At 43.1% G+C, this 21,166-nt stretch overlaps 1 protein-coding gene across 1 annotated transcript in view; it reads left to right on the forward strand.

The window, feature by feature from the left end:
• The first annotated feature begins 2,437 nt into the window (after nt 1-2,437).
• EPHA1 (EPH receptor A1) overlaps nt 2,438-21,166 on the forward strand; it is a 34,066-nt gene continuing 15,337 nt past the window's right edge. The window contains exons 1-4 of the mRNA XM_027681387.1: nt 2,438-2,592; nt 5,636-5,703; nt 17,193-17,468; nt 19,126-19,516. Of these exons, the coding sequence (XP_027537188.1) occupies nt 2,526-2,592; nt 5,636-5,703; nt 17,193-17,468; nt 19,126-19,516 (802 nt within the window). The 5' untranslated portion in view covers nt 2,438-2,525. The remainder of the gene's footprint in view (nt 2,593-5,635; nt 5,704-17,192; nt 17,469-19,125; nt 19,517-21,166) is intronic.

Genomic DNA, 21,166 nt, shown 5'->3' on the forward strand with positions numbered 1-21,166 from the left:
TGTCTGTTTGTTGTTAGGTTGGTTTCTGTTCGTTCTTGTTTGTTTGTGTTGTTTGTGTTTTGTTTGTTTGCGTTTTTTACTAGACACTCAGGGAATTAGTTTTGCCTAACAGTTTGCAAAGACAAAATCCAGCCTTGTAAGGCACAAGCAGAAGAACACTCTCTGCAAAATACTCAGCAGAGTTGTATGAAAATTCACACGTAGTGGGTACAGCCTCTGTGTATATTCCCTCTTCTTCCCTTTGGATCTGCATTTTGGTGCAGAGGACACATGGCATTTTACAGATATCAACAAAGTTCTAGGTCTTTGGTGTTTCTACTTTTTTATAGATTTTCTTCAGATCTTGATCCTATTGTAACATTAGATTATATTTTGTTTCACTATCCTTGTACACATTCTAACAGTGAGCTACACTAGGTCATCTCCAATCTACAAAAGCACAAAGTAGTACATACAATTTCTGATCATTGTTATCTCGAATAGTCCAATTTCTGACCCCCATCAGCCAACATTAACAAGGGGGGGAAAAAGAAAATAATTCTTTTTTTTATGACATCTTCTCTAACAAGTCCTAGTTCCTGCCTATTCCTTAGATCAAATATCCTGAGTATCTGCACACCAATGAAAGGAGACAGAACATCCCCAGGTTCTTCAGTTCAGAGCTTGGCACTTCTAAGATTCTACAGATACAAACTCTGATAGCATTGAGGAATCAAATATCAGGCCTCAATACTGATTTCTTTTTTTTTTCCTGAGGAAGGACATGAGCTCCTGACCTGCCCTAGAGCCTTACCCTCCAGAGTGCAAATGGCTCTTTCCCATCTCACATCTTTGCAGGCCACACCTACGTTGTCCCATCACTGAGAAGTTAGCTGTGGGTCTATCTGCCCCAGTGATACATCATAGACTGAAGAAGGCACAGTACTGTACAAATGAAGATTGAAATGGATACATTTCACTACTGCAAACTCAAGGTATGGGTTGTAGACAAGAAAACCTTATATTGGTGCTGCAATGGGAATAATTCAAATGCGGAGGAAACATGGGCATAAAAATTTGAAACTTAGCACTGCAGACTGATAAAGAGCACTTCAGACAGGATTAAACTGTAACAAATTTAAGATATAACTACTCTGAATGTCATTAACATTTACATTATTTGCACTGAACTTTTACTTCATGTGCTACATAAAATTTAAAGGTTAGCGTTTTAACCATTTGTTCTCAAATTTCTCTTGCCTGTGTTCAAACTTTTTGGGATAGATTTTGGTTTCCCAAGATGTGTGATTAGAGAATCACAGAACTCGCTGAAAGATTTAGATGCAAGGGACCTCGGAAAGTCCATAGTCCCAAACTATGTTCCCATGGAACATCTCCAAGGGTGGAGAACCCCCAGTTTCTCTAAGCAACCTGACAAGGTCCTTTCTTTAGCCTTCCTTGAGGAGGAGGAGGAAGAGAGCAGGAGGAATGCAGTCTTACAGCAAGTGTAAGTGTAATAATACCATCTGTATCTTACAGGGAGGGGTGTAATAGCTGTGCATGGGTGGGATGATGAATGGCAGAAGAGACAGAACAAAGGCAAGTTTCATATTTATGTCCCTCAGGAAGAAAACTTAAAGTCCCATGAAGTCTTCCTACAGAGAAAGAGAGAATCCTTCTAGCTTGATTCCTCTCCCATGATTTTTTTTTTAACTGAAAAGTAGGCACCTTCTGTCAGTGCTGAGGAGCTTAGTAAAAGAAAAACAGTAATTCTGCCAGACAAAGTGGTATGATTGACTCTCTGTGACATGCTTGGGGAATGAAATGGGCTGTTGTCCCGGTGTACAGATGGATTTCCTGAACCTATTCAGTGAGGATGTCTCAGTGGTTTTAGCCCCATTATCATAGATCATAGAATCACAGAATGGTTTGGATTGCAAGGGACCTTAAAGATCATCTCTTCCCAACTCCCCTGCTGCGAGGGTTGGAACTAGACCTTCCACTAGACCAGGTTGCTCAGGGCCCCATCCAACCTGGCCTTGAACACTTCCAGAGGTGGGGTAGTCACAACCTCTCTGGACAACCTGTTCCAGCCCCTCACCGCCCTCATAGTAAAGAATTTCTTCCTAAAATTTCAGCTCAAAGCCACTGCCGGGGCCGGCGGGAGCGGGAAGGATGGCGAGGGCTGCCCAGGAGGTGGCAATCGGGAGCCTCTTACGGGAGTGGAGCAAAGGTGGAGGGAGGCTCCCAGGAAAAGAGGTGGCTGCCTTTAAGGTGGGTTTATTTGCCTGCCAGATGGGAAGTCTGTGACCAGCCCCTTTAGAACAGGTAAAGGCAGTAAGGCTTCTCCACCCACTCGCCTTGATCTTTCATCACCACCGTGGGCCAGGCGGGCGGTTGTGCAACGTGCGCGCTGCGCTCGGGAGGCTGCAGGAGAGGCCCATGCGCTGCCCGCAGCAGCCCGGGCGCGGAGGCCTGAGCCGGCGGGGGCTGCGAGCCGGGCCCCCTCTCCGGCCAGCGTGGAGCTGAGCGCCTGGAGTGCCGGGATGGAGCTCTACCTCTGGCTCCTTCTCTTCTGGGCTCTCCTTCCTCCCGAGGTGCCTGGGAAAGAAGGTAAGCGTAGGACCCGCCGCCGGTCCCTCTGCCTGGAGGGCTGGGCTGGGGCGGGCAGGCGGAGAGGGACCTCGTTGAAGGGTAGGGAATGGGACCTGGCCCAAGCGCCTGGGGCTCCAGGGACACCACAGAGGGACTGGGGTATCAGGGAAGGGCAGGTTGGCGGGTGGGAGACCAAGGCCTGGAGCAAACCCCAATCAAATCTCGGTGGCTCAGTGAACGAGCCCAGGTATGTTCTCCCCCTCCTTCTCCACCTCCTCCCAGCTGAAGAACAAATGCCTCGGTATATTCAGTGATCCAAGAGAATCCTGCCCGTTTCCCTCAAACACGGGCCTTGCATATAACAAGTTTAAACACAAACTCAGAAAGTTTCTTCCCCCCCTCTGCCAACACCCCTGCACAGTCCTTAGGAAGCTCTCTTGGGAGTTAACCCTTGTGAGCAAGCGGACAGTCATTTTATTGGAGAACCTTTTACCTACCCCAGTGCTGGAAGCCGGAGCTGGGGTTTACAATTTCGTCTTCCACCTCTTAAGAATTCCTTGCTTCCCCTCTCTGTTCCACTTACTTCCTTTTATTAGATCTAGTGATCTTTTTTCCTTCTGTCTTGATAGTACAGCGGTTATGAAACCTGGGAGAATGGTAACTCTTAACAGAGAGGTGAGGAAGCGTGCATCTCTGGTCTGTTCCCTACCTCCTCCTGCAGTTAATTTCTGCTGGGTACTTCTGTGTCTCACAGTGAGAGATGTTGGGGCTTTTCCATCCCAAAGACAGTACTTTGCTTCTCCAGGCTCTTGATCAAAAGGACTTAGTCACAGCTGGCAGTTCAGCCATGGGCTCATCTCAGACTCAGCGAGTGCTGAGTGCTCTTTTAAAGCATTCGTGACAAGCACGTTTCTATTAAGGATCCAGCTACATGGATGCAGCTAGCAGACATTGTGGAGGAGGCCAGCCTAGGTGAGAAATAATACAGGGTAGCACCACACAGGCTTTGGTTTCCAGAAGTTTGTGACCAGCATTTGGCAGTAACACTCAGGGACCTGTCCGCCAGCTTCTCCCCAATCTCAGCCATCTCATTTGGGCTGTGTCTGTGATCTACTCTTCCTTAACTCTCAATCTGGGAAACAGCTCATTTTCCCAGCGTCCTCTCTTATCTGAAGTCTTTCTTCTTTTGGGGGATACCTCCGCCCACGTGGCTGGACAGCCACATGAGATTCCTAGCAGCGAGGCTGTGGACCAAAGAGCTAGTAGCCTCCAAGTAGTCATATTCCTTGTGCTTTTCTAGTCTTGCTGACTCAATCTTCCTTTCCTTCGAGAATCCCTGTTGTGGGATTCACTTTGAAAGGTACTTCTTGGCAATGGACTTCATCCCTCCAGTGAGCACTCAGGAGCTGAAGGAGCTGCCCTTGCTGACAGTGCAGAGCATGGCATATGGGCTCTGCAATGTTCTTATCCTGGCCACTTCCAAGTTCCTTTTCCCTTGCTCTGATGGAACTTGCCATGCAGCCCCTCTCACTTCCACATTGATGCTTCAGTCCTGTAAAGCATGGGATAGATGTTATCTCGGTGAATGTTCTGGTAGGACTGGCTACCTCACCCTTGGAGGTTTTGGAGCTAACCACAGAAGAATACTATCTCAAATAGAAAGATTGAGAGTAGAAGGGAAGTGATTGAGGAGCCTTGTCTGGACAGGGAGTCTGTGGCTTAGGAAGGTTTTGCCATATGACCACACTGTGAACACTGTGAACTTGCAAAACCTGGATTCCTGCTTTTCCCTTCTCCCAATCCTGAAAGGGTGTTTCAGAGGTGAGAACAGCAGCACAATCCCTCTTATCTCTGATTCTGGGCCCACAGCCTGCTTCCTCATTCCACAGGACTTTTGCTGATCTGCACTTTACACTCTATGACTTATAGTTGGCAGGCAGTATTTGTAAAGCAGTCAGATGAGGGGGAGGAAACCCGGCTATTTAAATGCCATTTTAAAATTTCCCCCCTCATACCTTTCACCCCAAATTCTTTTCTGAGATGTTTAGAAATGACCCCTCTGAATACACCCACAGGAATCTAAAAGAGAATCCAAGGAATTTTTCCTGCTTCCTGTGTTACCCAGCTGGGGCTGCGATAGGTGTACGGAAACCAGTAGTCTGTTCTGGCAGCACCAGCAGACCCAAAGGCAGGCACAAAGCTGCACATCCTGCATGGATATAAGTATGACTTATTCCAACTCTCTTCTCCCTGTTTGCCTACAATGTGATACCTTTCTAATATCTCTTCAGATCAAGACTTGAGGGCAAACTCTGATCACATTTTCAAATTTTTTTGAGGGCTAAAAATGAACATAGCAACGATTTTCTCCTTTGTCACACGACTCCAGTAGCCAAAGCTTAACACAGCTGTGCAGGGCAATTCTGCAAGAGGTGGCCATAGTATGGCTGGAGCTGTTACTCTCTTGATGTCCTTGCTAAAGGCAAGGGGGTAAAGACAAACGATTTCTAGGCCACCATCAGATGGTGGACAGCCAAAGTCAGAAGTAGAAGGCTCATCAGTTTGCACAACTGAGGCATCATCACGGCTTTTGGGTACTGTGACAATGGCAAGTCCCTTCTACAACTTCGCACTCCCTCAGTACTCTCCCACTGTATTTCAAGCACCGAATACTAACTTTAGGTGACACTGATTGATCTTTTGTGTTGGTAATTTGCTTGATTGCCTTCCTCTTCATCCCTTTAATCTGCTGCCTTCGTATTCCAAGGAAAAGGTGTTCAGCTGCTAATGCTGGGTTCCCATTTGAATAGGCTTCAGCCTTCTCCTTCCCTTTTGGGGCAGCTTTAGGAAGTAATAAAATTTGTCAGGGTTGCATTTTTTGGATGTGTGTGGGAGGGGGTCTTGTAAAAACTTTTAACTCCTGACTAGCTGCACTGTCTCGTATCTTTCCATCTTTCCTTTAGCAATACTTTTCTTCCGTGACAAAATAAGGATAAAACCATTCTATGGGCCATATAAGTTGGGTCACTGATTTCTTTTTTCCTCTTCTTCTGGTTTTCAGTGAATTTACTTGACACAAGCACTGCACAGGGTGAACTGGGCTGGCTTCCAGACCCTCCAGAAGTAGGGGTGAGTACACACATTCAAGGAAGGGGAGCCACTGGGAGTACTAAATGATGCAAAAGCATAATCCGTGTTGAACTTTCACCCTTCCTCCTGAAATTGAGCTTCTGCAGCTCTACTCTCTCCTGAAAATTTTATGCTTTGTAAATCTCTCTCCCTTGCTGCCCCTTCACCTTTGCAGTCTCAGCCACTAGCCAGCTTTTAAGGACTGATGCCTCATTGAGTTTCAGTAGCTTTTCTGATGCTTATTGACTTTCATTAGCTCTCAGTGATTAAACATATGCTTGAAATATATTGTTTCCATGAAGCAATGGAGAGACAAAAAAGAAAAAAAATCCAATCATCACCCAGTTTTTCATTCTGTCATATTGCAAATAAATCTTACATCTCTTTTTCTAAGCAAATAGGCATAGCAGAAGTATTACTGTCTCAAAGTCCTTCAAGAAATTAGAAACACATTACACATCATTTAATTCAGCAGCTGACAAGAAATAACTGCTAACTCATGGGGCAACAATCTGCTCTTATGGGTGGGCTGCAAGATTCTAGGACCTTCCACCCCGCTCTAATGCTGTGTTTGGTCCACCCAGCTGATAATGAGAAAAGCATTTCCCTTTGTTTCATGAGTGCAAAATTGAGTTGATGGAATTGCTTAAAAATCTACTCCTGAAATCACTGCAAAATTGGACCCCAAAAGACAGCTGAACTCTCAGATATTTTTGTACAAGTACAGCTATTTTGTATGCAGTACAGTTGAGCAGTCCCTTTAGTGTCACAACCAACGTTGTCAAAGATGGTTTCCTTTGTAACAGCAGGACTGTGGTAGTGGTGGAAGGAAGGCACAAAGAAAATGGAATTTAGGGAGTAATTAGAAGGACATATGTTAATTCATAGTTCTAGTTCCTCATCCATGCTCTTGTCTTTCTAGCAAGTCCCAAGCTCTCCTGTGGAGAGAGAGTCTTCACCCTTGATGCCTATAAAGTAGACCTGGGTTCAGCCTGTTCCTAACTCATTTTCATAACTTTCCTCTGTAATGTGCTGTGACTGCTCTAAATTCACCCCAGCCTCCTCCTCCTCCTCTTCCCAGTAGTTTTGCTGGGTAAAGTAGAGCCAGACAGTGAGGTTCTCCAGTACTGGCATAACTGCATTTGTTTTATTAGTAAAACTGTTTTGGTTGTTATTATTATTATACCCTACTCAAAACAGGTGCCCTAGTGAGACATACATACATGTAGATCATATTTTGCCCATTGTTCCCTTTGTTGTCCCATCAGCTGTCTGTGTGGTAATTTTACCCCAGTTCTAGGCTCCAAGCATGTTCACAATGAAGTCTGACTCTTGAAGAGATTAGAAAAAAATTACTGAAAAGTGCATTCTAAAAAGATCTGATAGGAAGAAAATAAAACCTTTATTACGGAACATCTGATTTTTGCATAGTAGGTTCACAGCAGTGTAAGGAGTAGGCATACCCATCTACTTGTGGTACATCTGCTTTTCAAAATATGTATATTCAAAATGTAATTGTAATTGAGAAAACATGGCCTGTGAGCAATCAAAACTAATAGATCAGGATACTGATGACTGATAAAATAACAGAGTATGAAGAATAGATTCATTGACTCTCAATGAGCAAGTCTTTTGCAGAGATTTGTCTAATCACATCATTTCCCAATAACTGTTAGATGGAAGGCTGACAAATTACCACAAGCAAAAAGGGAAAAATGGATGATTCTCTTGTAATCAGAACTTTGAACAACTGTTCATGAAATAATTCATCCAAAATGAAGAAATAAATATGTTTGAAAAAGAACTGAAAATAATTCAGAATTTGACACAAATGAGCTAAGAGTAATACTGAATAGTCTGACTAGCTTGATTATTAACAGGCTGGAAACACCTGAGCTGTATTGCATACACAGTTGAAGGGTGTATTTCATGTAACACTGGTACTTGTATCTCACCTCAGATGCCAGAGATCTCCCATCTATGAGCTGGATTTGTGTCAATATACTTATCGCACAGAGGAGGAATTTGCCATGAGGAATTTGCCATGCTTTATATGGACAAGGCCTCCGAGGCATAGCCCAGAGAGATTGGATAAGTCTGTGGAGGCAGAATTACACCTTTGTTTTCTTCTCACTTTTGGCCAATGACAGTGGGTGAAATGGATTGCCATGGGTGGTTGTTTCAGGGTCAGATTTGGTCTGTGTCCAGCACAGGCAATGTTTCTGTTAACAGGTGGTGTACACTGAGCTGTACACCAGTCAGTTTTAGACAGTATGTCTAGTAGTTCAAAACTTGTGGATTACATTAACTGGCATCTTGCCTAAGCCTAAAGACAGTCTTTAAGTGAAAGTCTCTTAAAGTGTCTGTAGAGTTGTGTTTGCTAAAAGGTTTGTGCTAGCTTGTTTTATAGTAGCTGTTTAGAAAGGGTTTCATTCATTTTAGGCTACTACTGGAAACTAGGCTTTTAAAAAGGCAGACTATAGTTTCTATAATTCCTTTTTTATTTACCTTACCACCCCCCTCCACCATCTTCTAACAAATTTCTCGATAATTCTTTTTTGTCTTTGAAATTTTTGCAACAGCAACAGCAGTTGGGCACAGAGAGGTGTATTACAGCAATAGTGGTAGAATTCCACCTTCTAACATATGTTAGAGAGCTAATGATGACCCCTTTGAAGGTGTCAGGAGTATGGAATTTATTTGCCCTGACATTTCTTTAAGACTCCTCATGCTGCACAAACAGCCTAGCTACTTGAACTGGTTTCAAAAATCACTGAAACTGTTCAAAAAAGACTTCCCAAATCCTATCATGAACAAATTCAGTTATTAGGCATAGTAGCATCGCTTTCTGGCAGCTTTTAAAGTAACAGTATAAAAAGTTATTAATTTCTAATTTTCTTTCAAGTATAATTGCATCAGCTTTGAACAGATCGTGATGAAGAATCATGTTATCCTCTTGCATTTTGCTTTTAATAGGCAAGGCCCTGAGCCACGCAGCCTGGCTTTGGAGTTAGCTTTGTTCTGAGCAGGGAATTGGAGGAGAGATACAAAGGTCCCTTCCCACCTAAATCTTTGTGTTTGTGTGATATTTTGAATTGTTTGTTTGTTAGAATTCTGAGCTTGAGTTTTTAGCCCAGGCACAAAAGGTCCTTCCAATTTTACATGAACTCTGTAATAACAATTCCTATGGATTTTCTGTATCAGTTTATGTAGGCCTACGATACAATGTATTGAGCAATGCAATATTTGTCTTTAATGCTATGATTATCTCACCCCCAGCTTGTGGGCCTGTCTTTATCCACAATTTCCAATTTCCTTTCTGTGTACGTGAATAGTATTTGCATAATCCAGTCATACTTTCATGAGTATATGTGACTACTAAAGTTCCAAGCCATTTGTACTGGAGGATGCTGCACACTGGGCTTGTCAATACGACTTTCTCTCTCTATGCTGTTGAATGGATTGTAAATTAAACACTCTTTTATTCTTTTTTTGCTGCTATATTTTCTTGGGAGGTGTGCTTTCACCAGTTCTACAGCTGTCTTTGCTTGTAGAAGGGTTCTGTTTCAAGCAACTTTGTTTTCAATTGGATGTACGTTATTATAGGAATCACAGGAACTCTGCTGCAGCCAAATCCTCTAATATTTATTACATATTAAAGGTTTGGCAAGGCTCAGTTCTCCACTGGTAGCTGGTTTATGGAGCTTATTTTTCCCAACTTATATTCCTGCATGGATGATAGTATTATTAAAACTCCCAGATTATTTTCTTAGTCTCCTTTCTAGGCTGCTATTGTTCTCAATCTCCTATTTGTGGTGAGGAGGAGGCCATAGTTTTTTTCCTGCCTATTCCATTCTCTTGCTTGCTTCCCCACATACATCAAAGCTATCAAATTTTCTACCAGGTTTCCCAGTGTGCATGGCACTTGATCTGCTCAACTTTTCCAAAGTCTACTTTCAAACAGGACAAAGGATGTGCACGTAATCCCAGTGGCCTAACGTATCCCAGAGGCTATTAATAAATAGCCACTAGCTACAACTATTGTAGCTCCAAAAACACTTGAAAACTTTGGAAATTATATAATTCTTGTTCAGTTCTGGACCCTGTATTTCACATGATCATAGCAGCTGCCAAAGCTATGTGAATACAATTTGAGTAAGCCAAAAATCAGATTTTTTTTTTTTTTTGGATGCTGTTGTTGTCCTATTAAATTCCAGGCATGGTTCAAATTCTACAGTGCTAAATTGTTGTCTTCAGGTAATAGACTAGATCAAGTACCTGTGACCTGTCAGCAACTTCTGTATCACTGACCACACAATAACATTTACATGCCTTCAGGTTCTAGCAGACTAAGAGGTCCCAGATGTTGATATCAGCTGATGGCTGGTTTCTGTTTCCACCACTTCTGGTCAGACAGATAGGCCTGTCATGAAGGAAATAGTGCTGTGGGCCACACAGCCTTCAACCTGCAAGCAGTTCCAGCAGAGCACTCCTTATCTCGTTAAACCTGGGCAGTTCACTTAGTCAGACTCCTTGGTATCTTACTCAGTCTTACCTGGAACAAGTCTCAGCCAGTCAGCTCTTTGTAGCATCAGAAGGTGGTGGGAAAAATATCAGAAATTCTATTCTGTGCACCTCCTCCCACAAGTGTGGGCAATGCATGTCCTTTAAGAGCTAACTCAGAAGGGTGTCATCACTTCTGAAACTGGAGTAGAGTAGCAGCATACACCTCAGGCTGCTCTCAGCTTAAGTACAGGCACAGGGGATTAGCTCCTCCAAGTGAACAGGATCTTGATAGAAATAAGGGGCAAATGCTTAGTAAAGTCAACAACTACCTGGAAATGGGAACAGCTCTGGCTTCAGGGTTGTATCCTGACATGACCTGCTGCTGTTGATGCATGCACTGGGTGCAGATACTTGTTGATCGTATTTCGTTAATTGAAAATTAGTTATTTTGTGTGGATTTGGAAGAAAAGGGATAAAAATATTATGGATATCCAGATATACTTTACTCAGAAGGGTGAGAAGGGGGAGTAAAAAACAGTGAGATGAGAGCAAATAAAGTGTAAATTAGCAGCTGTACGGTACCAACCAGGTAGCCTAGGATGGAGTCACTGCCATAGACCCAAGTAACAATCTCAGCTAGTACACTCAGTGTTGTGATCTAAAGGGCAGAAAAGAGCACATTCTGAGCCAAAGTGAAGATGCTGTACAACCATGACATTCATCACTACAGCTGCTTGGGCACTGTGGTGGTGACAGCACTGTTGCCTAGCAGCTTCAGAAGGCTGATTCACCCTTTTATAGCTGTTGAATGAGTGGACAAGGTTCAGTGAACTTCCTCACGTCAACACAAAAGCAGCACAAGTCAGCTGGAGCTTTGAGATTAATCTGCCTATAGCGTAGTCCTCCAAGAAGACTAACAGGCTATTTAAAAAAATAATAATAATAAAAAACCAACCAACCAACCGAAAAACCAAAACCAAAATAACTTTTATTATAATACCAACCAGAATACTGGTGAGTTTGCAGGCAGGCGGGTTAGAAAGAAAAGGCTTCATGTTTTTTATTGCCTTCTGTATGCTTGCTAGATGAACCTATGCTTTGAACTGTGATTCTTACTATCTCAGAGGTGGATCTGCAGAAAAATATGCCCATGATTTCTTGGAATGTTATTTCCATTGTTTTTAAGGCCTAGTTCTCAGCTTCTCTATGCTGAGCTGACCTGAAGCTTGCCAGCTCCTCATGTGACTTCCATGCTGCCAACTCCTATAGCTCCTTTTCTCCAAGCAGGTTTGATCATCTCAAGTAAAAGGCACAATTACCCAATTCCTGATCCATCTTTAAAAGGAACTTACACAAACAGAGCAAGTATTCCCCATCACCACCAGACTCATTTCCAGGTTCTCTGTAAGTCTAGAAGTGTAGCTGACACACCATACAAAACCACAACTCACAATAAAAAGCTCTTCAACTTGAAAAAATATAAAAAATCACTTCCATTTACAATGGATCCTATGCAATGTACGATGTAGTGCAAAAGTAACATGAGAGCTAACATTTTCTGTAGTGGTAATACAACTTTAGCCATAAATTCTGAACTCTTAAGATGCACCATCTGATTTTCCACTCTTGTCCTTTTTGTAGTTACTGATATCATTAGTGAGTGTTAAGAAAAGAGGTATATACAAAACAAATGTTCCAAAATACTGAGGTGAAATGTTGGACTAGAGTATCATTATCCCTCATCTAGTAGCATCTCTCGTGACCAGAACTGTTTTCATGCAAGACCTTAATGTGGCCAGACAGTTCAGAGAATGAGCATACAGCAGAACCTGGGTTTGATAAACAGGTTCTGTAACCGATGTGCTGGAGCTCTGTGGCTCACATTAGCACCTTATCTTCCCATAAAAACATGAATACAAGTTAAATTAAAAGGATGTGGGTGGGATGGAGACCTATGTGCTAGTGCCCTAAAGAACGACTAATTACATAAAGCCGTTGCTCCTCCCTGAAAATAATCAATGGATCATTGTGGGGAAAAAATATCTCATCCCACCCATAAAGATACTGTAGATAAGTAAACATCACTTCTATGTTCATTTGTGTCAAAGGCTCCATGATGATGTGATGAAATCAAAATTGCCTGACCATAGCCAAATGATCAAAGAAATAAAAGCAGCCTTGGCTGTTCTCAGATTTAAAGTTATAGACACTCATGAAGTGTCTAGATGGCACCACACTTCTTTCATCATCGCCATCTAAATTGTCTTCCACACCAGCAAATGAACTTCAAAGAGTATTGAGAAACTTTCAGTGAAGGGTCACAGAAGCTTCATTTTGGAATACACCACTGTGGCGCTGCTATTCTTGGCTGGCTGGTCTAGCTTTACCTACTGACAGATTTTTGTCAGATGTATTTTGGCTAAAGAGAAGCTCTTCATCATACCATGGCAGGTGCCAGCAAAGTGCCTCTACTGTCACAGGCTTTCCTCTGAGGCACTACACTAAGATTGTAGTACAGCTGCAATTGTCTTCAACTCTGAATCTGTTCCAGGAAGGTTTTTTGGTCATGGTGGCATGCAAACGCTATTATACAAAAGTCAGACACTCCACAGGCAAAAGTGCAGCCAGGGAAAGGGGACAGAAACTGTTCAGTGGCACGTGTTCTGCTAGGAGGTTTCTGGCTTGGCGCACCAGTGATGTATTGCTGCTGAAGAAGTTTGCTGTTTTGGGACCTTGCAATTATTCTTCAGGAGGAGATTTAACGGCCTCTGAATTCTCTGAAAATTAGATGGTAAAGAGATACACTTGCTAAGCACAGGTACATTGTAGCTGGGTGTACTAACTTAGCCAGTCTTTTCATCTTAGTGGAACTTTCTAACCCAAAGTTAAAGAAGTTATTATATTTCAGCATATGAACACTCAACTTTTCCAGTAGGAACTCCTAACTTTTCCAGTGGAGACATGGATCTTAGTTTAGTTACTTTAAACCTATTGGCAATATGCTTGCCCCGTTGTCGCTTCTGTAAGTTTCGTAAAAGTATTGCTGTGCCTTTCCTCAGGGGCCTGCAGGCCACAGATTGGAAGCCACTGTGCTAAGGTAATGTGAAATCAAATGAGATATAGGTCACAGCATGCAGGCTCTTATCTGAAAGGAGACAGGCAAGCTGGAGATGGAGACAGCATTCCTATTGCAAGTCACAAGCTCTTTTGACTCCAGTCTGAGCCTAACAATTTGCAAAACTGTCACAGTCTGCTGCCTCTGTCACTGGTAGCCTATCTCTTCATTAGCAGGGATGAATTTTGTATTCATCAACATAAAAAGCTTGTTTGCTTTTTTTTCCCCCCACCTAAAAAAGACTAAAACCAAAAGAGACCACTTCACTGATGCTCGCAGAGCCTGAGACAGTGGCTTTAAGAAGACAGATTGTCCTAGATAGAATCCTTGACACAGACCTAACTTAGAGAAGGTTCATTATATAGAAAAAGAAGAGTAAGCCTTCCTTAGGCTTCAGGCCTTCAAACTGTGTAATCAATTCTGAGTCGAGGGAGGCAGATATTAAAAGGCATATACCTTATCTTATCTTATCTTTGGATTTTTACTCACATGGCAGACCAAACCAATATTGTTTACTACATATATATATTGGTGCCCTTCTAGATTGTCATTCAAGTCATTCTGAACTGCCTTCATAAAGACAGCTTGGCTCCACCACTACTTTCTTTATATGGAATCCAACCGATGGGAGGAAAGTTGTCTTCCTTTTTATTAAACTTGTAGTGTTCTGAGGTTATTGAGACAGTACTTTGTTTTGAGGTTGACATTCACTTAACACAAATTGCTGTGCTGGAATTATTTTGCTCCGTGTTATACCACCACACCAAGACTTGCAAGAACAAACTTTTGAAACTAAGTGCCTGTATTAGTATATAGGTTCCTGAGAAGCAGAGAACACTCTTTTTCTTCTCAAATCCGATGGCTACATCCTTAGACTTTTAATGAAGTCAAAGTACTAAGTCATGGCCCTCTCCTGAATCCATTGGCATTTGTTTTCTTAGCAACTTTTAAAGAATTCTATTTGATTTGAAAAGTTTGAAGACTTGTTTTAAGACATTTTAGACTTTACTTAAAAAAAAAAAGAGTTTAAAGGGATTTTTAAAGAATAAAATTTAAAGAATTTAAGAAGGAGCAAGGATTTGGACTTGATGCTCTCCAAGGGTCCTTTCCAACCTAAATCTTTCCATGATTCTCCATGTCATGAGAAAGTTTTCTCTAGCATCATAAAACCACAAGTTAACTCGCTGCTAGAATGAAGAGGTTTGATTAACACTGTCCCCCACTCCTGCTAGAAGAATGTCACCCATCCTGTGGCCTGATGACTGGAGCAAAGACACAGTGCCTGGAATGAAATGAGTAGAAAGTTACATTATCAAAGGAGGTTGGTTCAATGTCATTGGCAGACAAACTGGAGAGCCAAGTAATTAATATTGATTGAGCCAGACTTTACCACACATGTCTATTAAGAACATTACATTAAAAATCAGAGGCATACATTTTGATTTTGCAGCAGATTCTTTGAGGATGTGAGACAGTTGCCTAGCAACTTCTGGTCTCATCACCCTTTCATTAAGTGTTGTATGTAACAGTTTTCCTCTACTGCTTTGAATTTAAAAGCTTCATTGAATAATAAAAAGAAGTCAGAAGCATATTTAACAATAGTTCTGTATTGTTAGCATAAATAATATCCTCATTTTACTTCCTTTACCCATCAGCAGTAGAGTCTAGAAAAAACATGTCTGACTCCCTTGTTATTTTTTTGCACCACACTGCATATGAAACTGTGCAATAGTCAGTGCCAAGCATCTTTGCCCTGAAGAGCTCAGTCTGGAAAAGGCTGGGCTAAGATGAGCTAAGAAATACAGGGGTTAGCAGTAGGAGTTTTTCCAGAAGTTGAGTTTAAAGGAATTTTTTTTTTTTTTGCTAGAGTTGTCACTACTGAAAATGTAAATTTGATCCTGCATCACTTAAATTTTGAAAATGGTATATTAAGGACATGCATCACAACAGCTCATGCCTTTTGGTGAGACATGAAAAAAACACTTTCTGGTGACACTTGTCTGTGGTACTGCCTTAGGATAAACTGCTAATGGAAACTTGTCAAACTCTTGGCCTCCAAATGCAATTATGCTTTTCCCATCAGCTTGGTTGAGGCAGACACCCATTTAAAAATGCTTCTAAGAGCCAGTCCTAACACTGGCAGTTCCTTATGAAAACTACTTTTCTCTTATTCTCCTTTCTAACTTAATTTCTTCAGGATGTGTTGTAAATTCAGTTCTGTAGCATTTTCCAGGAGATTTTCAATTAAATAGTGCAAGAGATGATTAAGTGATTGTCCCTTCCAGTTCATCAATTGTGATTGACCCATCAGCCTGTTTCTCTATTTTGCCATCTTAAGTCCTTTGACCTCCAGTTAGCGAAATAAGTGTAAATCCTGTGTGGTGCAGGTATATGCCAGCTGGATCAGATTAAGAGGGTGGGGTAACACTGGAGATTAATTATGTGGAGAAAAAAGGGAACAAGAAGGGACACATAGATACCATCCACAGAACTTCCTGGGAGGAGACTGTTAGAATGCACTTAGGTAAAACGCTGAAATCATCCAGATATGAGCTTGTGCTATCAGCAGGGCTTGCTGGCTCAGAGAAAGCATTCCCATACTTTCCAGAGTGGGGCTGTGTAGGAGGTATGCTCTAAGTCATAGCATCAAAACAGAGCCTCCTTTGGCACTCTGTGGGTCCATCTCTTGTATTCCAGTAGCAGAGTGACCTGGTCCCTGGCATCAGAAGCTAGGAGAGAAGCTGTTGTGCTGTGAGCACAGGAGGGGGTGGTGCTGGAGAAATGTGTGAATCTCATGCTCAGCCCATGAGACTTGACAAGCCTGGAGTAATACAGAGATTGAGGCCTTGTTTAAATTGCATCTTAACCTGGGGTGTGATTTAAAACCAGGATGCTTAAACTTGTGCCAATACCTATGTGGGCACTTGTTTCAATTTAATTTGATTAAACATTTAAAGCATAATGAGAAAAGGTAGTCTTAGCAAGTGGGGGAAAAAGGATCTAATTTATTTTCCCTGTGGACAAAACCTTGCTTTCCAAATGTTCAGTTCTCATGTGTGACCTACTCAAAGAGACTGTTGTTTGCATTTTGTATCTGACCTGTGGTAAGGTAACAAAACTAGAACCACATAAAATTTTGCAAAAGTGTATGTTAAAATCAGAATCAAACCTTATTGAATTCATGCAAATAGTATTAGTGAGGTCATATAACCAGCTGGGCCCATGTCCTCCTCTCAGCTATTTTTTGCTGAGGAAGATGCAGAACCTAAATGCAGTATGAAGTCAGGAGAATCAATTGAGTTTTAATAGTTAAAGTAGGGTTTGCAGAATATCCCACTTAAAGAAGCGTGAACTCCAAATTAATAAGTGCTTGCTCTAGCACAGTCCTGTAATTTGCCTTCCTATCATGTCAGGCCATCTTTTCTCTTACTCCCAAATGGTATATGTTATTTCCAGGGGCAGATAATAGTCCTGGTCTGGTAGGTCCTGCTGTACACTTTGAATGTAAACTGTGGCAGAGAGAAGTGGCAAATATATGGGAGTAGTGGGTCTTTTTCTCAATCTCTAAGGTAAGGCAGTACATGAAAGAAATAATTTGGAACCAAGGGAGGATGAAGGGGATGTACAAGGGTCCATGTAAATCAGATCCTAATAACAGTATCCTCTTTGCTCTCCATGTACAGAGTTTAGGCAGCCATGGGGCTCTAGACCAGACAGAGCTTTTGCTAAGTGTAGGAAAACTTTTAGCTGAATAGAGCCCTGAACCCTATATGAGAATCTATTTTTTAGAAGATTATGTCATATTTGAAGTGAAACTTGATTCTCAGTTCTGTCTAATGAGTTGTGTTTTCTTCTGCCCTGGGAGCAGTGGAGCGAAGTGCAGCAGATGATAAATGGTACCCCGATCTATATGTATCAAGACTGCAGTGTACTTTCCGAGGGTGACACTGATCACTGGCTTCGCACCAACTGGATTTATCGGGGTGAGGCAGCCTCCCGCATTTATGTGGAGCTAAAGTTTACTGTGAGGGACTGCAAGAGCTTCAAAGGTGAAGTGGTGACCTGCAAAGAGACCTTCAATCTCTATTACATGGAGTCTGAACAAGATGTTGGGATCCAGTTCCGCCGCCCGCTGTTCACCAAGGTCCGTATTGCTGGGGGTGAAGACTGAGTCATATCTTTCAGCTTAAACTAGTTGTATCTTTTAGCTTTAACTAGGTGTGTCCTACTGGCTGGGAGAGGCTAGGAGAACCAGCATCTGGGGAAGGGCATGGATAGTAAGCACTGTCCTTAGAATAAACTTTGCCCCAGTGCTCTCTGCAATGCTCAGAGCAGACTTTGCCACAGGAGGCACTGGAGTTTTCAAATGAGATCGGACTTCTGTTCTGCATAACCACGTATTTAACCAGACACCACGTAGGTAAGGATTTTAAAAGGTTGTGATTGAGCTGGATGGTTGCACCAATCTTTAGAAATAGTAAAGCAGAGACCAAAGGAATTTGATTTGCCTTAGGTAATAAAACAAGATTAGACCAAGTGACGAACAAGTCCAGTTCAGGTCTCTCTGGTCCCGATCATTTACTCCAATTGCTATGAGATATAGGGTCTTCTTTTATAAACCTGAAAGTGATGACTTGCTATAGTGAAATTCTCCCTGGTGTGAAAGTATTTAACACTGCCATGTTTTACCTGGTGTTTTCCTCAACATAGGAACATTCTTGCCATGGAAATATTTGAATTGCAGAGTAGGGAACCTCTAGTTTTTTTGCACAGGAAATTCTACAATCTAGTTTTTGTCCTAAAAGAAGCCACAGACCTAAATTACTTGACTCCCCTTTTCTTTGCAGTTTAAATGGGATATGATAAAAACAAAGAGCAGTAAAAGCCACCACAGGCAGAGCAGGACTGGTAACTGATTCCCCTCCCTCCCCAGTGTTCCTCCACCTCCCCTGCAGCCTACGATGTGAATTTGTGAGATACCTCCACAACTCCTAAACATGCCTTATGATCCCATTGCCAGATGCAGCTGCTCTACAGATCCTTTCATCTCCCATCCAACTACAGGGAGTGGGTGGTGTCATGCAATGGGGATGGGCCTGCGGAGGAGAGGATCAGTTACCAGGCTCACTCTGAGAAGAAAGGCCACCCCACCTGCAGTCCAGCTGTTCCATATCACAGGATGTCATGGAGACCTTTCCCATTTGCTCAAGCATGGAAAGTATCTCTCACTCACACTTATCCTTTGTTTGCTGAGGCAGTGGGAATGCAAAAGTGTGAGAGCATTTTTCACCCAGGTATCTACAGTGCTGAAATATGTTGACTGCTGCATGAGAAGCACCTTGCAGTAGATGATCTGAACTGCAACAAGAACAGCCTAAAAACAGGTGGCTGTAATTCACTAGTCAGTTTAAAAGCACAGCTCTAAGTGGTGTTCTGATTTTACTGCATACAATTTGCAAACAAAATTATCACAGAAGAGAGATTGTTCCTTTAGGGGCAGTTCCTAAAGACCTCTGAAATCAGAGACTCAGAACATAGGGTACTGTAGAAGATCAGTGAATGAGTACAAAACAGTTGAAGGAGATGATGGAAAGTATGGAGATACGGAGACAGGAAAAGATGCTTTGTTAACACCTCTTCCAAGTACAAGGAAAGTTTGCAGTGCACTGGCACTAGAAGCAGTTGACCCTACAGCCCCTAAAAGGCCTTAGTGTAAAAGAAGCTTGAGAGACATGGGTATCTCAGCTGCTGTGGCCTGCTCAGGTGTTAAAGCTGTTGTTGTCTTTCTCTTTTTCTCTTAGCTCAACACTGTGGCAGCAGATCGAAGTTTCACAAGCAGAGACATCGAATCAGGGGCCATGCAGCTGAACACAGAAGTGTGCCCCATTGGGAAGCTCTCTCGCCGGGGTTTCTACTTGGCTTTCCAGAACTCTGGAGCTTGCGTAGCAATGGTGTCTGTCCGAGTGTATTACAAGACTTGCCCAGAGGCAGTGCGGGGCCTGGCTCGCTTTCCAGAAACACTAGCAGGTTCAGAGGGGCTGACAGAAGTGCCTGGGGTCTGCGTGGAGTATGCAGCTGAAGAAGTGGGCTCTCCGCCCAGGATGCACTGCAGCACCGATGGGGAGTGGCTGGTACCAGTGGGCCGATGCCTTTGTGCTGTGGGGTTTGAGGAAGTTGATGGGAGCTGCGTAGGTGAGTATGCAGACACTAGCTGTAGGCCATGGGAGAGGTTCCAGAGAGCTAGAGATCAGAGTATCTGTAAGCACAGAGTGGGATCAGGGCAGTTAGTGTGGTCTATCTCTCTCTTGCCCGCCCTCTGTGCCTGCCAGGTGTATCATACCTTTCCTCTCCTCCGTAGCTTCTCTTTTTCAATTGTGATTTTTTTCCTTATGTGTCAGGTGTAAGACTTGCACACACCTCTCCACTCCCTCTTGGGCTTCATCCAGGAGCTTTCAGCTCTGCAGCTAGTTTCTGGGAGCTGTGACTATGTGATTGACACTGACTCACTCAACAACTGGTTCTCAACCCTTAAACAGAAGCCTTGTTCTCCCAGGGCAGATGGGTCAGACGCCCAGAACAGGGTATTTGTCCAGTAACTAGAAAGCTGAGAGACAGAGGGGATAGGTTTCTCCTCTGTCTCTCCTTCTTCTTGGACTGGGATAGCTTTTCTGCCATGGGAAATCATGTAAAGCACATTGCACAATATCGTCATGCCTGCTCTTCTGAGGAAGAGCAATTATAGCAAGCAAAAGAGTCACCAGGGTGCTGGAGTCCCAGCGAGCAAGGGTTGTTGAAGCAGGCAGCACAGGGCCCACCCTTGGCCACTGAGAGGACAAGATTCAGCTTCTTAAGGCAACTTTGTTTGTTTGTCATGGGAGAGGATATGTATGTTGTTCTGGGGGTATGTACTACTGCAGAAAGGGAGGCAAAAGCACAACTCTGCTCTTGTTGTCAGAGCTCTATGGCACAAGGTTAAGGCGTATAGAAAAAGGAATCCATGCACTGGTCTCAGGTTCAGTAGGTGCTCTGTGTCTCTGCTTTGTTCTGCTACAAGGAGCTGGTGACTCTACAAATCCCCACTTACTGCTCATTTCGCTTGGGGAGCTGTTGAAGGTTGAAGCACAAAATCCTTGCCCTCCTCCAGCAATCCCCTCTCTGCACAGCCCAGCCAGTTTTTCCACTTAGGTGCTACAGAGCTCTCCCCGCCCTCCTGAGAGCACTCGTCTGGGAAGGGGTAGGGAAGCTGTCATGTCTGGACAAGCCTTGACTGCTATCACAGCACAGGTTCATTCTACATCTGTGCTTTCATCCCACTCCGCCCAAGTACAGCTGCAGCCAGAAGTATCTTTTGTAGGATTAGCAGGGACTGGGGGGGTCTCCCAGGAGAGGAAGGGAAGAGAAGGAAACCTAGCAGCAGTAGGGAGAGGTACTTCATGACCAGAGCAGTGTCATCTTGGAGGATCAGAGGAGAAGGTGAATGTAGGTTGTCTGCTGGGGCATATCTTGGGGTTCTCTCCTTCAGTAGAAAAGACCAGGCATTGTGCAATGGACTGGGAGCAATCCAGGTCAGGATAAAGACTGAGATCACAGCTTTTACTTTGTCCTCAGAACATGGAAGGACTTCTTCAGACATGTAAAGTGGGACAGGATGGAAGACCTTCTGGCAGTGTCATCTGAGTTTTGCCTTAAGTAGAAACCAGAAACAAAAATGAAGGCTGAACTGTTGCCTCTAAACAGGGAAAAGAACCTGACCTCTGCTACAGGGCAAAAGACAACAGAAAGCCAGAGGCTGAGGTTCTTAACTAGCTCACTAGAGCTCTTGGTGAATTCCCAGCCATACAA

The sequence above is a fragment of the Neopelma chrysocephalum genome, unplaced genomic scaffold (assembly GCF_003984885.1).
Source record: "Neopelma chrysocephalum unplaced genomic scaffold, ASM398488v2 Primary Assembly neopelma1_60, whole genome shotgun sequence".
NCBI lineage: Eukaryota > Metazoa > Chordata > Aves > Passeriformes > Pipridae > Neopelma > Neopelma chrysocephalum.